At 41.5% G+C, this 19,861-nt stretch overlaps 1 protein-coding gene across 2 annotated transcripts in view; it reads right to left on the minus strand.

Moving 5' to 3' along the window:
- Window positions 1-19,861, minus strand: part of tbx18 (T-box transcription factor 18) — a 32,263-nt gene that overhangs the window by 8,752 nt on the left and 3,650 nt on the right. The window contains exons 5-8 of one of the 2 annotated variants that reach the window (XR_015079597.1): window positions 17,528-17,695; window positions 17,021-17,085; window positions 12,220-12,314; window positions 7,656-10,801 (exon numbers count right to left, since the gene is read on the minus strand). Coding sequence is in view for 1 of the 2 variants with exons in the window: in XM_085997702.1 (XP_085853828.1) it covers window positions 10,086-10,801; window positions 12,220-12,314; window positions 17,021-17,085; window positions 17,528-17,695 (1,044 nt within the window). In the remaining variant the exon portion in view is untranslated. Of the gene's footprint in view, window positions 1-7,629; window positions 10,802-12,219; window positions 12,315-17,020; window positions 17,086-17,527; window positions 17,696-19,861 lie in introns of those variants that run through there. The other variant, XM_085997702.1, reaches the window with a different exon arrangement.

The raw sequence follows: 19,861 nt of genomic DNA on the forward strand, positions 1-19,861 counted from the left end.
GTTGGCCTCTGAAGGTTGTACGTTACCAAAGTACCTGAAGAATAAGAGGCAAGTGCGGCGTTGCTCACCACAGCCACTGCTGAAAAGTTTGCAGCAGATTTCATGAAACGTTCGAGATTATAGTCTGTGAATATTTTAGCAACCCCATGAAATGACTTGGCAAGTGGCCACGCAGCATTTTTCAATGCAGTTCTCATTTGCAAGGAGGCTGCTGAATGGATTTGATGTGTTAACAGCGCCCCTCAACCCACGTCCACAAAGTTCATAACCCGTGTTTTCTATAAAGTTTGCCAGCAAGATCATTCTCAAATTCATTGCCACTCTCAATTCATTTAGAACACTTTACAAAAGTAACACTAATCCAATCATTGGCAGCATGAAAAAAAGTCTGAGCTAAAGACTGGGATGAGGGTGGGTTTATTTTTGCGTCACTGCTCAGGGACTGATGATTTTGTCAAAACTGGGACATGTTTATGTGACGTTTTAATGCTGAACTTGGACATTGCAGCCAGTGTCACTCAGTCAGTCAGTCAGGTCCAGACCATGGCAAATGGCCACCTGTTCAAAGAGCAGACCATTGGAGAAATTACTCTTTGGTGCAGAGCTGAGCCAGAGACAGCTTCAACAAGATATTCTCCTTGGTGAAGTAAGGCGGGGTGGGCGGGGGGAATACCTTTTATCACCATGTAAATAACTGAAGGAGAGTGAAAAGTCAAATAAATACTCACATCTTAAATAAAATTTCCAATGCATTGTGGAAGATAGTGCAAAAAATAAATAAATGTTTTATAAAGTAAATAACTGAGCATAAGATACTTTTCAGAGGGAAGAAGAAGCAAAATTGTGTAAAGTAGTAGGTAAATATTATTAAAAGGAATGTGGGGCTTATTTTCCTCTGCTTTGCAACCCTGGTAAGCCAATTTCCTGACACTGCACATTACTGGGTCTCTGTTCCCTTCATGCTTCATGTGCATTTACTTGCCATGGTAAAGAGGTGGGACTGAAGTCAACATGGCGCCTGCTTCATTTTCCTGTGTTTCTGTCTGGCAGACTCCCAGGAGCTAGCGCGACCATTGCAAGTGGGCCATCAAGGTTTCCCTCATCAACCACGGTTTGGAGGATCTGAGAAAGGGCGGCGGGAAAACTCCTCCCTCTGCCAAACCGGTAGGTTTCTTTCTTTTCTCTCTAAAGAGAGCAAAGGGCATGAGCGGGCTGGAAGCCTATTGGTTGCTCTCCCACAGCTGGCAGCCATTACCACGCTTGGGCGCAAGTCCCTCCCAAATGGACGTTCCTGCCACGGGAATGACCTGAACCTGCAGATACAGGGGAGTTTTCCCCGCTGTCCTGGCCAACAATTATCCCCCAACCAACATCACAAAAACAAATTATCTGGCCATCATCTAATTGCTGTTTGTGGGACCTTGCAAATTGGCTGCCGCATTTCCTACAGGTGATGAAAGGCACTGTATAAATGCAAGTTCTTTCTTTCTTTCTCTTTCTTTAGGTACCTTCAGGTGGTGCATACCTTGGGTACGCTCCACCTGACCTGCACTCAGGCAGTGTGGGGCGAGGTTAGCTTTTTGAATCAGTAAAATGTGCAATCATTTCACCCTATGTCAGACATATACTCCCTTGTAAATTTACTGTATCGGTGATTGGCAAATTGCTGCTATGCTTACACTGCAATGGACCAGAGTAAAAGTCAGAAGTTGCATTGCAGGCCCCAACTACCCAGGAGCAATGCTACAAAGCTCCACTAATAATAACGTAGTAACAAACCAGTACAGGAAACTTTTTTTTATCCGGCACGGACGGGACTGACGTGGTGCCAGTTCATCAAAAATTCCGGATAACCGAAAGCTATAGTAAAAGATAAGGAGAGCTGAGAGCTCCGTATAAAGCAACAAACCCTGTTGCTTAGCAACAAGTACAGAACAATGGCCACAAGTTCCAAGCGTCTCTGTAGCTTAGCAACAGCTGCAGCCACACCCTTGCACAGCAACAGATGGAGGAATGCAAGTACAATATGAAGTAAAACCTACTCCTGCATTTTGCCGGTTAACCGAGATTTCCGGTTATTTAGGTGCCGGTAAGTCGAAAGTTTCCTGTATTTCTTCACATGTGCACTGAAAGCAAAGCTCTGCTGTGTATTGTGCTGAATTTTGTACATCCCTTGCATTTGGATGTGCCAAAGCCTTATTAAAACTGTTGTCTGCTCTGGATTGCAGTGTTATTTTCCCAACTTTCTCCTCAAGCTGGGTTACAGCTCCAGTCACTTTCCAGCACCTATCGCAGGGTTGGCCATTCTTCATGTGCGAGCCTAGGTGGGCAGAGTTGACAAGCTATTCAATCATGGGGGCAACACATCCGAGCCTAGTCCTGTCCTCACCAGGCATCCACACGCATACTGCTGCTTAATGATAAGGACCGGGAACCCGGGTTTTGCCAGGGCCACTGAGGCCAGTGGTAATGCCGCAAATGTTACCTAAACTGAGAACAGCTAACTCCAGCACGGACCAGGTATTGAATCAGGAACCTTGAACCCCAGGCTATGTACTTCAGTACCATGCCGGGCAGTACGTTCACCACATGAGCCACGAGGGGAGCTCTACAATGCGGGTTTAATAGTGTGAGCACAGTGAGTGGACTGCAGATTTCAAATAAAGAGATGAAGAAAAGTTTGAGTCCAAACGGGGCCCTTTAAAAGCTACAAGCTGCTGGAGCTTGTTTGTGAAGAACTGCCAACAGTTTTCATGTTGTTTTGCTTAATATTGTTTTTGCTAAGGTTGGGGATAAAAAAAAAATTCAATGATATTTTCCTCTTGTTTTCCATGTGGGTGACATGCTTTCCTCTGAGGAATTTGATTTTGCTCCAAACTTAGCACAGAGTGTCTGAACTGCTCTGGAATCCAGAGATCAGTGTGGGTAGTGTGTTGGGCTCGGAAAGGGAAAACCGCCAGTGGTTAAGGAGTTAAATTGATGAGGGGATTATAAAAGTAGTTTTAAAATCCTGTGGTCCTGATTACTGGAACTTGGTAAATGCATGCAAACTAATCCTAATTTAGTAACAGCAGATTTATTTCTGGGTTATACCAAACAGTAGGAAGTATCAGAGAATACTTAAAAACAACAGAATATAGAAGCCCGGGGAAAGCTAAGAGATATATGGCAATGGTTTTCAGCCTTGATGTTTTCTTCCTTTTTATACTGGCTATGTAAAGGTCACTACATAGAGATACCAGAGGTGCAGTGAAAGAGTATCTTTTCTTTAATCATATTGCAGATATAAAAATAAGTTTGACTAGGTCGCTCAGAATTCAAACTCACCCCATTAACCTGACCCCCTAGTGTTCTGGATTGTGCATGGCTGTGTTATGGTGAAGTCAAAATTGGTAAGTTACAGATATTTTCTCTAGCAGCAGGCTTACATTAAGTTGTAAACTGGAAATCTGAAATAAAAACAGAACATGCTGGAAATACTCAGCAGGTCAGGCAGCATCTGTGGAGAGAGAAATATAGTGAATGTTTCAGGTCAGATGTGTCTAGGCTCACATATGAAGAATACCACCCGAATAAGATATTGGACAGTGCTTGGCGTCCATGGAATTCTGCCCTAGAATGAGTCAGCGCCTTCAGGAGAGGAGAGAAGACATGTGAAGGGTAGAAAAGAAAAATGTCTATCGTCCGTTGCCATGGACTTGGGCTAGACTTGGTTACGCCACCTAAACTTGATAATAACACTGACCAGCTGAAATGCAAATTAACAATAATAAAAATTCAAAATTTAGAGTGATGATGGGCCTTTAAATGAATCCAATGGGTGGAAATACATACTGCACAGGTGTAAGGGAAAGAGATGCAGCTACTTTAAATGCCAGAGCAACATGATACCCGCATTAGAACTCCAGCCAGCGTGCTGCTTAATGTTAATGAGTGCTATCTGGTATAGTCGTAAATGGTCTGCATATAGACCGATCTTGTGCTCCGATGGCGTGAGCACAGCTCAACTCCCTACCAGACCTCTCGCGTGTGCACCTGGTAACATACAAGTGTTAATTTCTCAAGATTTGCTGATAATGACTGGCACATCATCTGCACATCATCTGAGCTCAATTCAAGACTTCAAACCTGCCGGGGGCCCGTCACTGGCCAGTCAGCACCGCAATCTTCTCATATTTGTGTTCCCAAATTAAAATTTCCCTTCCCTCGCTATCATGGTTGTGATCTTCATGTGCTGCCCATTTGTCACGGCCTTCACTTTCAAATGACAGAGGATTTCTGCACTCAGAGGCCTGGCTAAATTTAACGTGGAAGGAATGAGGGCTAGAGTGATTTGCTGAGGCAGTCGTCTGAAGGAAATGGCTTTTTTCAGTGTCCGTGCAAGTTATCGGGCATTGTGTCTCATTACAGCTCATAATTGGAGGGGCTGGGTGAAAATCACTTTAGGAGGGGGCGCACTACGGGCAGGAGCAGATTGGCCACTTGTTATACAACCCGTCCAATTGACAGCAATGAAAAGGAAAATTGGGCAGTCTGTATAATGGGAGGCCGATCCACTAATGCCTGGTTTTGCACCCTGTCAAGTTAAATTTCACCCCCAATATCGTGCCACTGTCAAGCCTACTTTTTTTTAAATATTTTTAATTATATTTATATAATCACTGAGATATTATAAATCTAATGAAGTGAGTTATTTATAAGCATGCCTCCATTACAAAAGTGGCTCAAAGTATGAAAATGGTTCTATTGCAATATACTGATAAATAGGAGAGTTTTGTGAGCTTCACATAATGCACTGAAACCTAACAGAGCAGCTTATGCAGGGCTTTATAAATAATGCAGTTAGTCTTTACTTATCTCTTTAATGCCCTTTATTCTGGAGACTATCCTTTCCCTGGTCTGTTTTGTTGATAATTAACATCCAATTTGTGATCAGTCGAAGCACTTATAAACTCCTAGAAGTGGCAACTTTTACAGGCTTCAAGGGAAATCTTCTAGACAGAACAGATTCTACCTTCTTACTCTCCATGTATAACTTCTCCCTGTCTCATGTTTGTTTGGGCAGTTTGGTTGCTTGTGAGTAATAAATTAGACATTCAGCACAGCCTAGCAGTGAATCCTCGTGTGCTGGCTCCACAGTTATGATCAATGATCTGATGCTACAGTCCTCATGTTTATTCTGTATTTCAAAACCACACACCTGTTTGGCAAAGCAGTCTGGTGCTGTAGGTACCCAGCCACCAGCCTTCCATCTAGTGAAGAGGTGGTCAGTGCTGAACATAATCTGGGTTAAAGTAGCTACCTTTAATCAGCAGAAGGAACTGTAATCTCACTGCAGTACTAATCAAAATTATTATTTCAGCTTAGTTTTCATCTCCACCTTGATCCCCATTTCAATAATTTTGCACCAAGTGTGTAGACATGTTGACATAACAGATGTTGCTCATCAAGGTAGATCCCTTGGCCTTCTCACCTGTCCAATCTCTTTGGGCTCAGCATCATGATGAGTCTCCGTCCCTGTTAAGGGAATTAAACCCTGTTCACAGGATATGAGCGATCTCTCTGCATACTGGCTGCCATCTATGGCACACTGTGCCTCTTTATTGCTTACCATTTTGGCTTGTAAACCTAACAGCAGTGTTCAATAACACAGAGTTATTTCAACCTGGCACTTCTTCCCTACAGCATCTTGCTTTTGCCATTGTGACATTTACAATGAAATCACAGAATGATACAGCACAGAAGCAGGCCATTCGGTCCATCGTGCCTGTGCCGGCTCTCTGAAAGAGCTATCCAATTAGTCCCACTCGCCTGCTCTTTCACTATAACCCTGTCATTTTTTTTCCTTTTTAAGTATTTATCCAATTGCCTTTTGAAAGTTATTATTGAATCTGCTTCCACCATCCTTTCAGGCAGTGCATTGCAGATCATAATAACTCACTGCCCAGAATTGAACACAATACTCCAGCTGAACCCTAACCAGTGATTTATAAAGGTTTACCATAACTTCCTTGCTTTTGTACTCCATGCCTCAATTAATAAACCCAAGAATCCTGTATGCTTTATTAACAGCCTTATCGACTTGTCCTGCCACCTTCAAAGAATTGTGTATGTGAACCCCTCAAGTCTATCTGTTCCTGCATCCCCATTTACTTTAGACAGCCTCTCCTAATTTTTTCTTCCAAAATGCATCACTTCACACTACTCTGCATTAAATTTCATCTGTCATGGGTCTGTTCATTTCGCCAGTCTGTCCATGTTCTCCTGAAGTCTGTTATTAACCTCCTCATTGTTTAGTACATTGACAAGCTTTGAGTCATCCACAAACTTTGAAATTATGCCCTGTATACCAAAGTCCAGGTCATTAATATATATTAAAAAGAGCAGTGGTCCTAATACCGACCCCTGGGGGATACCACTGTGTACTTCTTTCCAGTCTGAAAAATAACCAGTCATTACTACCCTCTGCTTTCTGTCTCCCAGCCAATTTTGTATCCACATTGCCACTGCCCCTTTAATCCCATGGACATCAGGAGTAGTCTCTGTTTTCATTGGCAACCATTAAATATGAACAAGGTTGCTTTTTTTTCTAGAAATGAGCAATAGCGTGATACTTTCAATACTTCTACATTATTTGCTATATCTTGTTTAACATTTCTATACATGGGTCAACCACATGCTGCAAATACTCACAAGTAATAGGGTTTTTATATTCACATCACACATCTCCATGTGTCCTTCCTGTACACATTAAGACAGGCAGCATTTGCTGTAAGATTCTTGCCTTACCTTGGTGCGTCTCTCTAAATGACAGAACTTCTTCCAGATCTCCGTCCATGTCGGAGGAGTTAACCGGGGCCTGAGCTGACAAGTGCCAGCCTTTAAGCTCAAAAAGAACATCCCATCTTTCAAATAATTCAGCAGTGCCTTCAACTCATGGTCTGTGAAATGGCCCTGGCGTACCTTTTGTCCAGCCATTTGGGAAAATACCAGTTTTGCTCCCTACACAGCTGCATTTATGTCTTTCCATCTTTTACACTATTTAATCACTTAGAGAAGTGTGAAAAGAAAAGAAATGCAGATGAGTGCTGATTGGTCCATATCTGCCAGGTCTCTTTATTGTACTTTTATTGCACAAGTAAAATCAGGAGTAGTCTCCGTTTCCATTAACAGCCATTAGATATGGCTAAGAATTGCATATTTTTCTAGAAAGAGGAAAATATCCCCATTAGGGTTAATATTAAAGTAATAAATATATTCCTGGTATTTCAGTAGCTGTATTGTATACATGCACAATGAAATGTGTAATAGCATGATATTTTCAATACTTCTACATTACTTGCTATATCTTTTTTCCACATGGTGGATGAGCTGAGGATAAGCAGTTCACCAAGAGAGACTGGAATATCAGTTAATATCTTGAAAAGTGTAACTTTAATGAAGGTTCTTTAGGCAGGTACTTATGTAAAGTCTACTTTTTTTATTGCCAGTAAAATTTGCAGTAAAACAGCTACATATTTACACATTTAAACAATTTGAAAGTACAGTTTTAACAATATTTTGACAGGGCTATTCACGTACATAAGGCTTGATAATTTAGATGTACTTCTTCACTGTTAAGTAACAAAAAGGCAACAAGAATATTTGGCACTTACGTTATGGTGCAGTTCAAAGAGGGAGTGAAAAGACTGTAGTCCTTGTGATTTGATGCTGGTAATGTTCCCTATGGATAAGAGCACAATCTTACCCAAGTTATGAAGTAGAAAACCACATTGCTTTTATGTTTGATTTTTAATCATCTTATCATGCAACATTTCAGCTGGCAAAGTTGCTTCAGACATCAGAATTGTGTAGATATATATATCCCAAAGCAGATATAGCAAGGTCAAACCAGCTTGAAAGATATCTTAACCATATTGCTTATATAACCCCAAGATACTTGGGAATAAAAACATCTTCCCAATCGGGAGATACTTTGCAAATATACTCTTTGTGAATTATCATTTGTTGTAGTCGTTTCAAGTGCTTTTATTTCTGAAGGACATTGGCATATTTCCAGGCACATAGGCACCACTTACTAAGGGTTTTGTTCAGCACCTTTTTTATTTTAGCAGCTTCCTGACAGGGGGCATAATCAGTTTGTGAGGAACAGTCAATGTCTTGGCCTGGAACAGTTTCAACAAAATACATCAACATTTAATTATTGATAACACTTTTTAAATGAATACATTTTGAAGAGTGCCTTTTAGAAAGGCATTCCTCCCCTTTGAATTTATCCACAGTCATCTTATTTATGGATTGTATTATCCCATTCTACAAGGGAGAGTATTATGTGTAAATGTCCAGGTAATATTGCTTGTGTGTGTTTGACTGGTGACTCCCAAACATCAGCACTTCGTGACAAACACTCTTTTTTGGAAATATGCAATTGCGTTTTACATTTCCAATAGGCACAATTTGAGAAATGAATCTTCCAGATACTGCAGGTGGATGAGATCTCTTTGTACGATGGTGCATGTGGACTATACGATATCCAGTCCTTAATTTATGTTACCATATTACTACAGAAATCTTGGGAATTATTATCTTTTAAATCATGCTTTGGTGCTATGATTACCTCAAAAGCAAATGAATGAAAGCATAGCTGACTGTACAAAAGAACAGTTCTGACGATGGCTCATCGACCTGAAACGTTAACTCTGTTTCTCTCTCTACAGATGCTGCCTGACCTGCTGAGTATTTCCAGCATTTTCTGTTTTTGTTGTACAAAAGAACTAATATTTTATACAATTTCACCCTGACTCAACAGCTAACCATGAATAGAAATTAAATAAATGTATTGCTGTTTTGCTGTCAATTAAAATGGAAGTATGTTTACTATATTCCTGTATTTGTTATTTGCTTTGTAATTTTGGGGGGTTATTTAAATAATTGCATATTAAACAAAGTAGAGCACTGGAACACTGTGATTCTGTTTTGGAGTTATAATTTGTCATGGCGACTATTATCTTTTATGTTATATTAGAATATGGTGTTAAACATGCTGCCTTTTTGAAACAAAATGTAATGTTAAAATCATGAAGGGTAGGGAGACAAATCTTCATTATTATTATTTTAAGTGGGCTGGCTCGACTGCATGGACATTATAAATGTTAGACCAAGAAGGTCCCAGGTACAATCTCTGGTCTGTGCTGAGTTTGCTGATCTCATTAGGGTGGCAGAGGAGATGCTACCACTGGACTCAGTGTTCTCCAGTCTATGGAGTGGGGAAACCATCCAGGTAATATTGCTTGTACATGTTTGACTGGTACACTTGATCTCTATCCAGTAATCCTCTGCTGTGGAAAGTGCACTTGTGCGGCCATCAGGTACAGACAGGATCAGCTTATGCTGTGGTGGTACCTATGGTTTTGACGGTCAATTAGCACCCACCGTTTAGACTCATACATGAAAAAAAGCTATTTGGCCAAGGACTGAAAGGCCACCAAAGTCTGTAGAACCATACGCCACTATGTGTCAGCAATCTCAGGAGAGTATAGGCGAAAGCTGGAGGCAGGGAAGGATAAGTCACCAGTTGGACCAAAGGATGGTGTTTGTGTGAGGTTAGTTGTTGAAACAGAGTCATTATTGTAAGTCAGGCATTTGTATCCAAATGTCTTGATTAACTTCACATTGTAACCAAGTCCATTCACTACCTGCCACAGTTAGTGAATTCATCAGTCAATCCAGAAGATTGCGTCAATATACAAGATACATAGTCAATGATAATGATTTTTGAAAACATTTGGCCGCCTTCTCCACTTCAACTGCTCTTGGCCTATATTACTGTGTCCTTTGAAGCTCTTCTGGGACCACAGCTGGAGCCTCACATCACCTGACATACCATACCTGCTGTAGGAACATACACTGCAACTAGATGGAAAGTCCAAATATGTTCCAATCTCCAGCACATTCAGTCCGTACCCTACCAGTGCCACAACTGAATAACGTATTTGATAACGGTGAGCACGTTGATAACTGGAAGAATCCCCACCAATATTTCATAATGTAAGAGCACGCATTTTCACTCAAGCTCAGCTATTTTGTCAAACTAAATGCGCTGGGATCTGGGATGGTGAAGCTGTCAAGCTCCCTAATGGCCTTGTGTCAAACATGCTTTGCTGGCTGCTATTGAGCATGTGCATCCCCTCCACGGTGGGCAAGATCTGTCGATCAGTCATGGTACCACTGGGAGATGAACCCAGGAAACCTCCTTGGGAAGAAATTATTTTCTCAGGGCTGGCTGCCAGTCTGGGGGAAGTGGAGAAATTATATCCATATAAACCATACGGGCTGTGCAATCTGAAAGTACTGTAGGAGCCCTGGTGGGTCTGATTGGCGGTGAAGGCATTATTCGACGGTGAAGGCATGATGTACTGAAGCTGCGGGGATGATATCCCAGAGATCGGCACCGGCAACCCAGCCTGATGGCAGTTGAATGCCTCTCCTTCATTGCCTGAAATTGACATGTTCACACTTGCTGTGTTAGCTACTCCAATGTAGGAGGGGGTCCTCTGGGATGCAAAGGTTTCACTGCCAGGGCTGGTCAGACGATTGTAGGTTTCAGCAAGACTGCTGCTATATCTGTTAAAGGCCAGGCCTGTGCGGTTACAGGTTGTGAAATCTGCTGGGCTCAGGTTGCAGAGCTGGCTACTATTTGGTGCCAGGTGGAAAGCTGGAGAGGAGCAGGAAGAGCCAGGCAGAAGATGTGTTGGGACACCATTCCCTGCACTTTGGTGGGCAGACGAGGACACTGTACCACCTATTAAGAAAAACACAGTCTCTTGGCAAAGTTTGTTGCAGTAAATTTCTTTTGTTCACTTTACTATATCTGTCATTGAATATGACAATATTTCTGTGTATTACATTGGCTAACTCAGTAACATCCAAATGAAAGTTACAACCACTTTTCCATGTTAAATTGTTTCCTGTAAATGGTCAGGTTACATGTCTAATGATTCCATGTTCTCCTTAGACCCTGTTCATTTTAAGACTAGTGTGTCACAATGCAGGTGCCAATCCACAAACCCAACGAGCAGTGGTACAGAGGCACAAATGGTCTACAACTGCACCCTCAATAGGTCAGTGAGTTCATTCAGTGAGCTACTGAGTCATACAGGCCGGGAGGGTCCCCAGTTGCATTGCCAATCTGTGTCTACAGTGGGTGCTGCAATTGGCCCCCGCGCTCCTGGCTCAGGAAGCGGAAATCGGCCAGGACTCCTTCTAGAGACAGCTATCCAGCAACCTTACTGGAAATGCATGTATGAGGACATCAGGTGAGGACAGTACTAAGCCCAGCTGTAAAGTCCCCTCCTTGGACAAATAGTATGCTGACTCTCACTGTTCAGCCTCATACATGAAGAATGACCACATAAGAACATGTGGAACTGTACCTCAGCAAGAGTCAGTGCCTTCAGCAGAGGAGGACAGTAAAGGGAGAAAAATTACCAAAAAGGATATTCACACACATAACTCTGCCATGTCTCAATACAGACTGCTGAGAGCAGCACAGTGTAATGTGTTGCTTATCATGTTAAACTTACCTTGTACTTTGGTTTCTTTCAAAACTCCCAGTGTCAGTGTTTAGTGGTGTTTCAAGTTTGGGACAAAACCAGAGTGGGTATGTGTGATACGCTACCCACACATGTGTACAGTCTAGATGCTCGTACAAGTCTATTGCCTAACCAGAGTGTCGGACTCGCACCGAGAACTAGGCGTACTGGAGTTTATTCATCCAGCACCAGCTATTATATTGTACCTTGCATGATCTGAATGTGCAGTGAGACCCTTTTTTCTGACACAATGGCAGAAAGCTCAACAGGAATACTGACTCTAAAAGGGTAGTTACGCTCTGATGTTATACTACTAATTTAGTGCTGAGCTTACACAGACACTGGTGTAAATCAGGCATAAAAGAGGCCGTATTAAACAGTTAAAATGACAAAGTTTATGTGGAAAACAATCTTTCATTATAAAGTGGTTTCATTGTATTAAAACATTGGTCTGACTACAAACAGAACATTTTCGTTATTAGTTTTATTATAACAGTGGTGCAATTAGTATAAAACCCAGTGTTACATGTGGAAAGATTTGCTTTCTGCATATTGTTTTTTATTGTTGTCCACTTTGCCCATTATCACTAAAATAGAGAATGGTTGCAAGAACAAGCCATGCCAATACCTTGTTTGTGAATCCCAGGTATATCTTCAAAGCTGAGGGTCCGCAAAGAGGGTCTCCAGAATGCATAGGATTCCACGATAGCCTCTAAACCCATTCTATATCAAGAAAATTACACTTCATAAATCACATGTTCTTTCATTTATTTACTATGTATATAAATACAAATGCATGTTGATAAATATTTCAGTTCACAAATTTGGAAAACTTAATTCTTCAATTATTTGAAATCCAATAGTAATTGTAAATATCTGAACATCAGTAATATTATCAGGATTCATTCAATAATGGAGTAAAAATCCTGACCCATGCCATATCTTACAGTATCTGATTGCAGTGTTAATTCTATAGAGTGGAGTTGTATGTGTTTAGTGCAAAGCCTAGCGCTTGTTATGCTAACAAAATAGAAATCCTGTTTATTCAGTGGGATATAGGTTAATCTGTGATGACACTGTAGAGTGAAGATAACAATTATTCATTAACTCTTTGTATGCCAAATGTCTTTCAACTTTTCAAAATAGACACAGGTTATCTGAGAAAATAAATGATGTTTGGAAATTTCTAATGTGTTTCTGTACGAGAAGACAAAGAGGCAGTCCTATAATTAATCAGTGAAGCTTTGCTTTAGTCTCTATTTTCGGTACGGAAGATGAATTACTCTCCTCAAAGGGATAATTGTTCCAAACATGGAGATATTCTTTCCTGGTGTTAGTGGAACATTCACAAGTGTATTTAAGAGAGAATGTCATTTTAAAATCCGTTCATAGTAAAAATGTTTCCTCAGATCCAAATAACTGTGTAGTGGATTTCATTTTTTTTTCATTATCTCCTGATTCGCTGACATTTAAAAAAAAGATAATGGTAAAATAACTTTTATTCTTGAAAGGTTTTGTTTATGACTGGAGTAATCTTTAATTAAGAAATGTAACCTCATTCCATGTTTACATGTTCCTAATATTTTTGTGTGTTTTTGAACAAATTATTACTATTCTGCCCAACTAGGCTTAGTTTTGAATGAAGTCATTGAATTAAATAATTGTATGTTTCCTTCTAATGTGTGGATGCATTCCAGCCTTTGGGACACATGTCTGTCTGTCTAATTAATAGAGTGGAACAGAATAACTTGGATTTTTTTCCCAAAGCTGAAATGAGTATGAATCACTTTTAATTTTTTCCATTCCATGCTGGTAATTTCATATCCATCAGGAGCCCTTGCTGCAGTGTTAGAAGAATGGTTTAAACATCACAGTGTGAATGACTGCACCATTGTCTCACAAGGAAACTGTTCAGTCACAAAGCTGGATTTCAAAAAGGTCCTAATCTGTCTTGGCTGATTAAAGTTTTGCTAACATAAGCAGCGCCACATTGATAAATAAAATATATGTTGGGGCCAGCTATGGAATATGAAAAATATCTATTGTGAGGCTGACTGGACAAAACTAAAATGTCACCAATCACAAGGACAGATTTTCAATTGAAAAAAATGAGTATAAGCCAGTTGTTTAATAGTTTATGTAGCCCAAGGATATCAGTAGGATTTCCTTTGTGATGCCTGTTTGTTCCTGGAATACCCATGGGAAATTTCCATTGGTATTTCTGCACTTGAGTGTTAAACCAAATGTAAACTCCCTCTCTTTCATTATTATTGAAACTAACATTCACTCTTAGTGCATTCAATATTGGTTCAAATAGGTAAACCTTGGGCCAGATTTTCTTGAAAAAGTAGCCTGAACGACATACGCTGTTATTAATGTGCAAATTGGCCAGCAAATTGTAATGAGGAAGAAATACCCTGGAATTGCGAATCGCCACAAGTTGCTGGCCGATTTGTGCCACTCTGCCGTTAGTTTCACGAAAACAAATATGGATTTGCTGCAGTTACACATTAATTGACCATTAAACTCGCCACAGAAAGTTAAGTCTAGCGATTAACAGCCTAAGTACCCTTTTAATGATGTGATCATTGTTAATGACTGCCAATCAACCTCTCCTGCCCAGAAAGTGAACAATTATAAGTGCAGAGTCTCATTCCTTCAGTACGATAGCAAAATACTGAGGATGCTGGAACTCCAAAATAACAACAGAAAATGCTGGAAAAACTCAGCAGACCAGGCAACATCCGTGGAGAGAGAAATAGAGTCAACGTTTCAGGTCGAAACCCTTCGTCAAGACTTGTGGAGGCTGGTGATGTGTTACAGAGGTGGAAGTAGGGTTTTTTTTATGATGGAGAAAAAATGGGGTCAGACCCTCAGCTTCGATGTGACCAGGATACCAAGGTTACAAACAGCCTGATTTAGCCTGAAACAGTGGCCCTGGAAGGGGCTGGATTCAGTGTCAAGTGTACGCAGTTTGTACCGGGGATAAAAACCGTGGTTTTGGTCTTTCCAATGTCTAGCTGGAGGAAATTACGGCTCATCCAAGACTGAATGTTGGACAAGCACAGAGGCAGCAAAAGGGTGAACAGAGGTTGATGCGGATGATGTCACCAAAGGGCAACATGTAGATGAGGAAGCGGAGGGGACCAGGATTGGATCCTTAGGGGACTCCCAAGGTGACAGTGGAGATAGGAAAAGAAGCCATTGTAAAGAGATGCTCTGGATATAATCAGATTGGTAAGGATGGAACCAAGCAAGAGCAGTCACACTGAGCTAGGCAACAGAGGAGAGGTGTTGGAGGAGTAAGTTTGCCAAAGGCTGCACAGAGGTTGAAAAGCACATGGAGAGATCATACACCATGGTCAGAGTCACAGAAGCTTTAGGGCTGTCCCAGTGCTTTGGGATGGTCGGAAACCTGATCGGAGAGATTAACAACAGGATGTTGTGGGAGAGATGGGCACAAATCTGGGAGGTGACAACATATTCAAAGGCTTTGGAGAGGAAAAGGAGGTTGGAGATGAGACAGTAGATTACAAGGATAAAGGGTTCAAGGTTTTTTTTAGGAAGGGGTGATGATTTTTTTTAAAGGGAGGGGTGCAGTGTTTGAGGAGGGGGAACCAGTTACAATGTCAGCTAACATGGGGACCAGGAAGAAAAGTTGGATGGTCAGAACTTTAGTGGAATGGAGTCAAAGGAATAGGAAGTCGGTTTCATGGGTGAGATGAGCTTAATGAGGGAATGGGGGATTGGAAGACAAACTAGAAACAGATGGGGTTCAGAGCTAGTATAGGAGAGAGACTGTAGGAGGTCTGGCTTGATGGGCAAGGAGGAAGGGGAAGCTGCAGGAATGGTCTTTATCTTGATGAGAAAGAATCCATGAGCACCTTGTAATTGTTAGAGTTATGGGTGGAGGGGGCAGGGGAGAGGGATTTAAGGAGGTGATCGGTAATAAAACAACAAGAGTTAAAATTGGGGTCACAGTGCTTTATTTAAAAATAATACATTCTCTTTTACTGACCATCTCTCCACTTTAAGGAATACATAGCATAGCACCACCAAGCACAATTAGAACTGCAATGATGCATACTTACTGAAAGTACAAATGTCTTGTTTACAGAAACCAACCTCAGTACAGACCAACATAGCAGGTGCTTTTACCTTGTGATAATGGTGCCAGGTTCACAAAGTGCGGAACTTTCCAAAAACTCTCTGCGACCATAGTGGCCTGGGAAAATCTACCGGAAAGGGTTTTTTCCAGCAGCTGCTCTTAGCAATTCCCAGCAGTTTTACACTGAGCGTGCAGCGGGTTGCATACATCCACTCACACACATGCATGCGTGTAGATGAGTGCATTGCCCACACAGCAAGAAAAAGCAAGTTCAGATACGGGTAGGTACACTCGAACAGGCAGGCAGCCGTTCAGACATACTCAGTGACGCAGTGTTGTCATACAACTGCAACATCTGTCATTAAAATGTAAGGAAGGCGATACCAAGTATGACAAAGAATTTAAATCAACATAATTGCCCCACATTTGACTAAATAACCACAGTCGTGAAATATTCTCAATCGTGGCTTTCAAAAGGGAATTGGATAAGTATCTGAAGGAAAAAAAAATTGCAGGGCTACGGGGAAAGGGCGGGGGAGCGGGACTGGCTGAAGTGCTCTTGCAGAGAGCCGCCACGGGCTCGATGGGCCGAATGACCTCCTTCTGTGCTGTAACCATTCTGTGATTCTATTCTAAAACCAAGTAATGAAGAACGAACATAAAGTTGTGCTTGATGTTTGCTTGCCAACATTTTGTTCAGATATAATAGCTTTCACACTGACTTTATAGGGGGATCATAGGCATTTCGCAGGAAGCCATAATAAAATATTTATTGGGTGGACTCGGGCTCAAAAATCAGGCTTCATTTTCCCCAGTAACAGGAGCTTTTGGGTTCTAGTTAGTGTCGAGATAAAAGTCGCCTCCCGGAGAGATGTTGCCAGGGCGATAATTTACACAAGATGCCTTGAACTTATCCCATTTTATCACTTGCCGCGCTTGCGCTATCAAATAGCCGAGTTTGTTTAGCAGATAAAGTTGTCTTTTCCTGTATTTTCTGAGGGGCCAGCGTTTGCCCCTTTCTGCTTTTAAACTTTATGGGCAGTACAGGGGTCCGACTGAACAAAATGCAGCAGTAATCTCTGCATCTGTCCCTTTTCCCTTGCCGCCGGGAGGGTGTTTTGCGGCGCTCGCTCTTAATTATTTCGATGTAAAAAAGGCGTGGGAAGTGCGAGACTGGGTTGAAAGTTTATTTCAACGCGGGGAAGGCTTTAGTGTAGCTGTGTGTGATTTACAATGTCGGGCCGCTGAGGTTTTAGAGAATTCTCTGTTGTGTGTGTGTGTGTGCGGGGGTGGGGGGGGGGGGGGTGGTGAAATAACTTACCTGTTGCGCCCCGAATCCCGGAATCCTTTTGCAAACGGGTTCCTGTCGATCTTCAGTCTGGTGATCTGAGACAGAATTGGAATTGACATTAGCAGTTTTTAGGTTGTTGGTTTAAGACTGCATCCTGTATTATAACACCGCTGTGCTATTCATGTCCAGAGAGCTGTGCAATTTCTAACAGTTATCCTACTGACTGATGCTCACTCTTACCAAAGTTTACTTCTAAAACAGTAACAATTTTTTTAAAGAATTTAAAATGAAACAGTTGGCAAAACTTAGCAAAATGGATCAGTAGACTCAATACTAGAAGCCATCTAACAATTTACCAACAAGAATTTAAAAATGAGTGTGATATCCGGTTTAACACCCACACAAAACAGCTCTGTAAAGATTGGTCGCTTGCTATTTTTAAGTGAATGTGAAGTGCGGAAGATAGGATCAGAGAGAACCGGGGAACATTTCGAGCGACCGGCTGTGGAGTCGGTGCCGATCGCCAGCCGCCCCTACCTGCTGGTTCTGGTAGGCGGTCACTGTTGTGAAGACGGTCTCGGGGAAGGAGAAATGTTTCACCCCGTCTCCTCCCGGGATGGGTTTGACCGGAGACAGCTCCTCTCCGCACTCCTTGCGAATGACATGCACCCGAGGCTGGTATTTGTGCATCGAATGCAAAATGATCTGTTCCAGCAACAAATAAACAACCCAGATGGTTATCTTAAGATCGAATCTCGCATAAGATTAATTTGTTTTAATTCTCAACGCTGGGTATTTGGTAATTCGCTGGGCAAAGCGGGATCAATTGGCTCGTCCCACAATTTGAGGACGAGGGATTGCTGGTTTCGTTTTCACGATTTCGTTAAATATAGCGCACAGAGGAAACCTCCTCCAGTGTGTTTTTTGTTAAACGCCATAATGTGCCTTTTGTAGAAAAATCGATGTAATTATTTCTTCCTGTCATAGTTTAATTTTACGGTTTCTGTTCTATGGTGCTGGTAATGTACACACTGAGACATCAAGCTGGTAGCGATGGGTTGTTAGAAATCCAGACTGGAATTTCCATCGTTTTGAAATGCAGCCTGTTCAACCAGACATCCAGGGGTGTGTGTCTTTAAATAACTACTGGCCCGTATTCAGTTATTGCACTGCATTGCGTTCGCTTTGCATTTTCAATAATAAATTTAAAATATTGGTATTTAATTCGAGTTACCGCTGCGTTTCTAGTCCCAGTTCAAGTACGGTACCTTCTCAAAGCCTTATCCCAAGGATTACATTTATTATTTAATTAATCTCGCAATTATAGGTTTCGCTTTTCAAACAATTAATTATGCGCAACGCACTGTACACAGTGAACGTTTTGTTAAACAAGATACAGAACCGCAACCTAATACTGGATGGAAACACTAAAACACGGGTCAGCTCAGAGTAAAGGTTGTAGTTAGTTCCGTGCTTCAGCTGCCGATTACAAAGCGCTATATGTTAAAAGATATTTATTACTGGACAAGATGGAACACTATCACCCAGCCGGCTTCAATTAAACAGCTGTAGATTAAACGGAAATGTTTTATAAATCGCATTTGTACAGTAACTCTGCGGTGGCGGAAAGCCACACGACAGGAAAGCAAAGGGCCACTTCTGTAGAAACAGTTATGGAACAAAAATACAGTCGAATCCTGATAACCGCTGACACGGTCGGCAGTAAAGCGTGCTCCACTCCGATTAGAGTTAGAATGGACCGAATGGGCGATTTGAAGGATATATTTATTTGGACGGGGATTCTGTTTGGCATGAGAACGCTCTTTTGCAGATTCCGCCAGCTCTGAAAGCCCTCACATAGCCATAGCAATACCTGTAATATTTAAAATTAAACACTGCCCCTTAAAAAATAAAGATCCGCCTTGATGCAAACCAGTAATCCTGAGGCCCGGGTTAATAATCCAGAGGGCGGGAGTTGAAGCCCCATCTTGGTGGATTGAGAATTTGAATTCAGTTTTTATTTTAAATCTGGAAATTAAAAAGCTGGTTATCAAAACTCAACTAGCTCACTTTGGGGGGGGGGGGGGGGGGGAGGAGCCTGCCGTCCTTGCCCAGTCTGGCCTACATGTGGTTGACTCTTAACTGCTCTCTGAAGTGGCCCAGTAACCCACCCAATTGCACCAAACTGCTACAAAGGACTGCAGCGGTTGAAGAAGAAGGCCCACTCCCGCCTTCTCAGAGTAACAAGGGATCAGCAATAAATGCCGGCCTTTGCCATCGATGCCCACATCCCCTAGAACACTAAAACTTAAAACATTTTAAAACAATTTATTCTTTTAAATTAAAATCAGAAGCCCAGCGTTCAGTAATACAATTTCTTTCTGTTTCGATGTTTAATGCCGGTTAACCCCCGCCCCCTCCAGTTCCTGGCGGTACCACAGTGACGCCCGCTGCCAGCTTCAGTCATTCAAAAACAAAAAGGTGGGTCTCAATCTCTGTCTAATCGGGACACTGCATTAATATGGAACTGACTTGCAAAAAAAACCCTGCAAATCAGAAATTATTGTTACTACCTCTTTGGATTTTAGTATGGTTTTACAAAAAGGTCAGAGCAAGAATATAAAAACTTGAGAGAAATGTTAAGGTCAATCGTACATTTCTATAAGTTAATGTTAACAGTTAATTTATAAAGAAAGTTAGCATTAACTCTACAACGATTACGTAATTTACATAACCGTCATACATAGAATAATAATTCTTTGTATAATTATTACGATTAACTTTTATTGTCCATGTTTAAAGTTCCAGTATTTCTTACCCTGATTTCCTCTTAATTTTCGCATGTTAAATATCACTGAAAACGCCCAATGG

This window comes from Somniosus microcephalus, chromosome 9 (genome assembly GCF_052327205.1).
Source record: "Somniosus microcephalus isolate GS21.2 chromosome 9, FLI_Smic_1.0, whole genome shotgun sequence".
Classification (NCBI taxonomy): domain Eukaryota; kingdom Metazoa; phylum Chordata; class Chondrichthyes; order Squaliformes; family Somniosidae; genus Somniosus; species Somniosus microcephalus.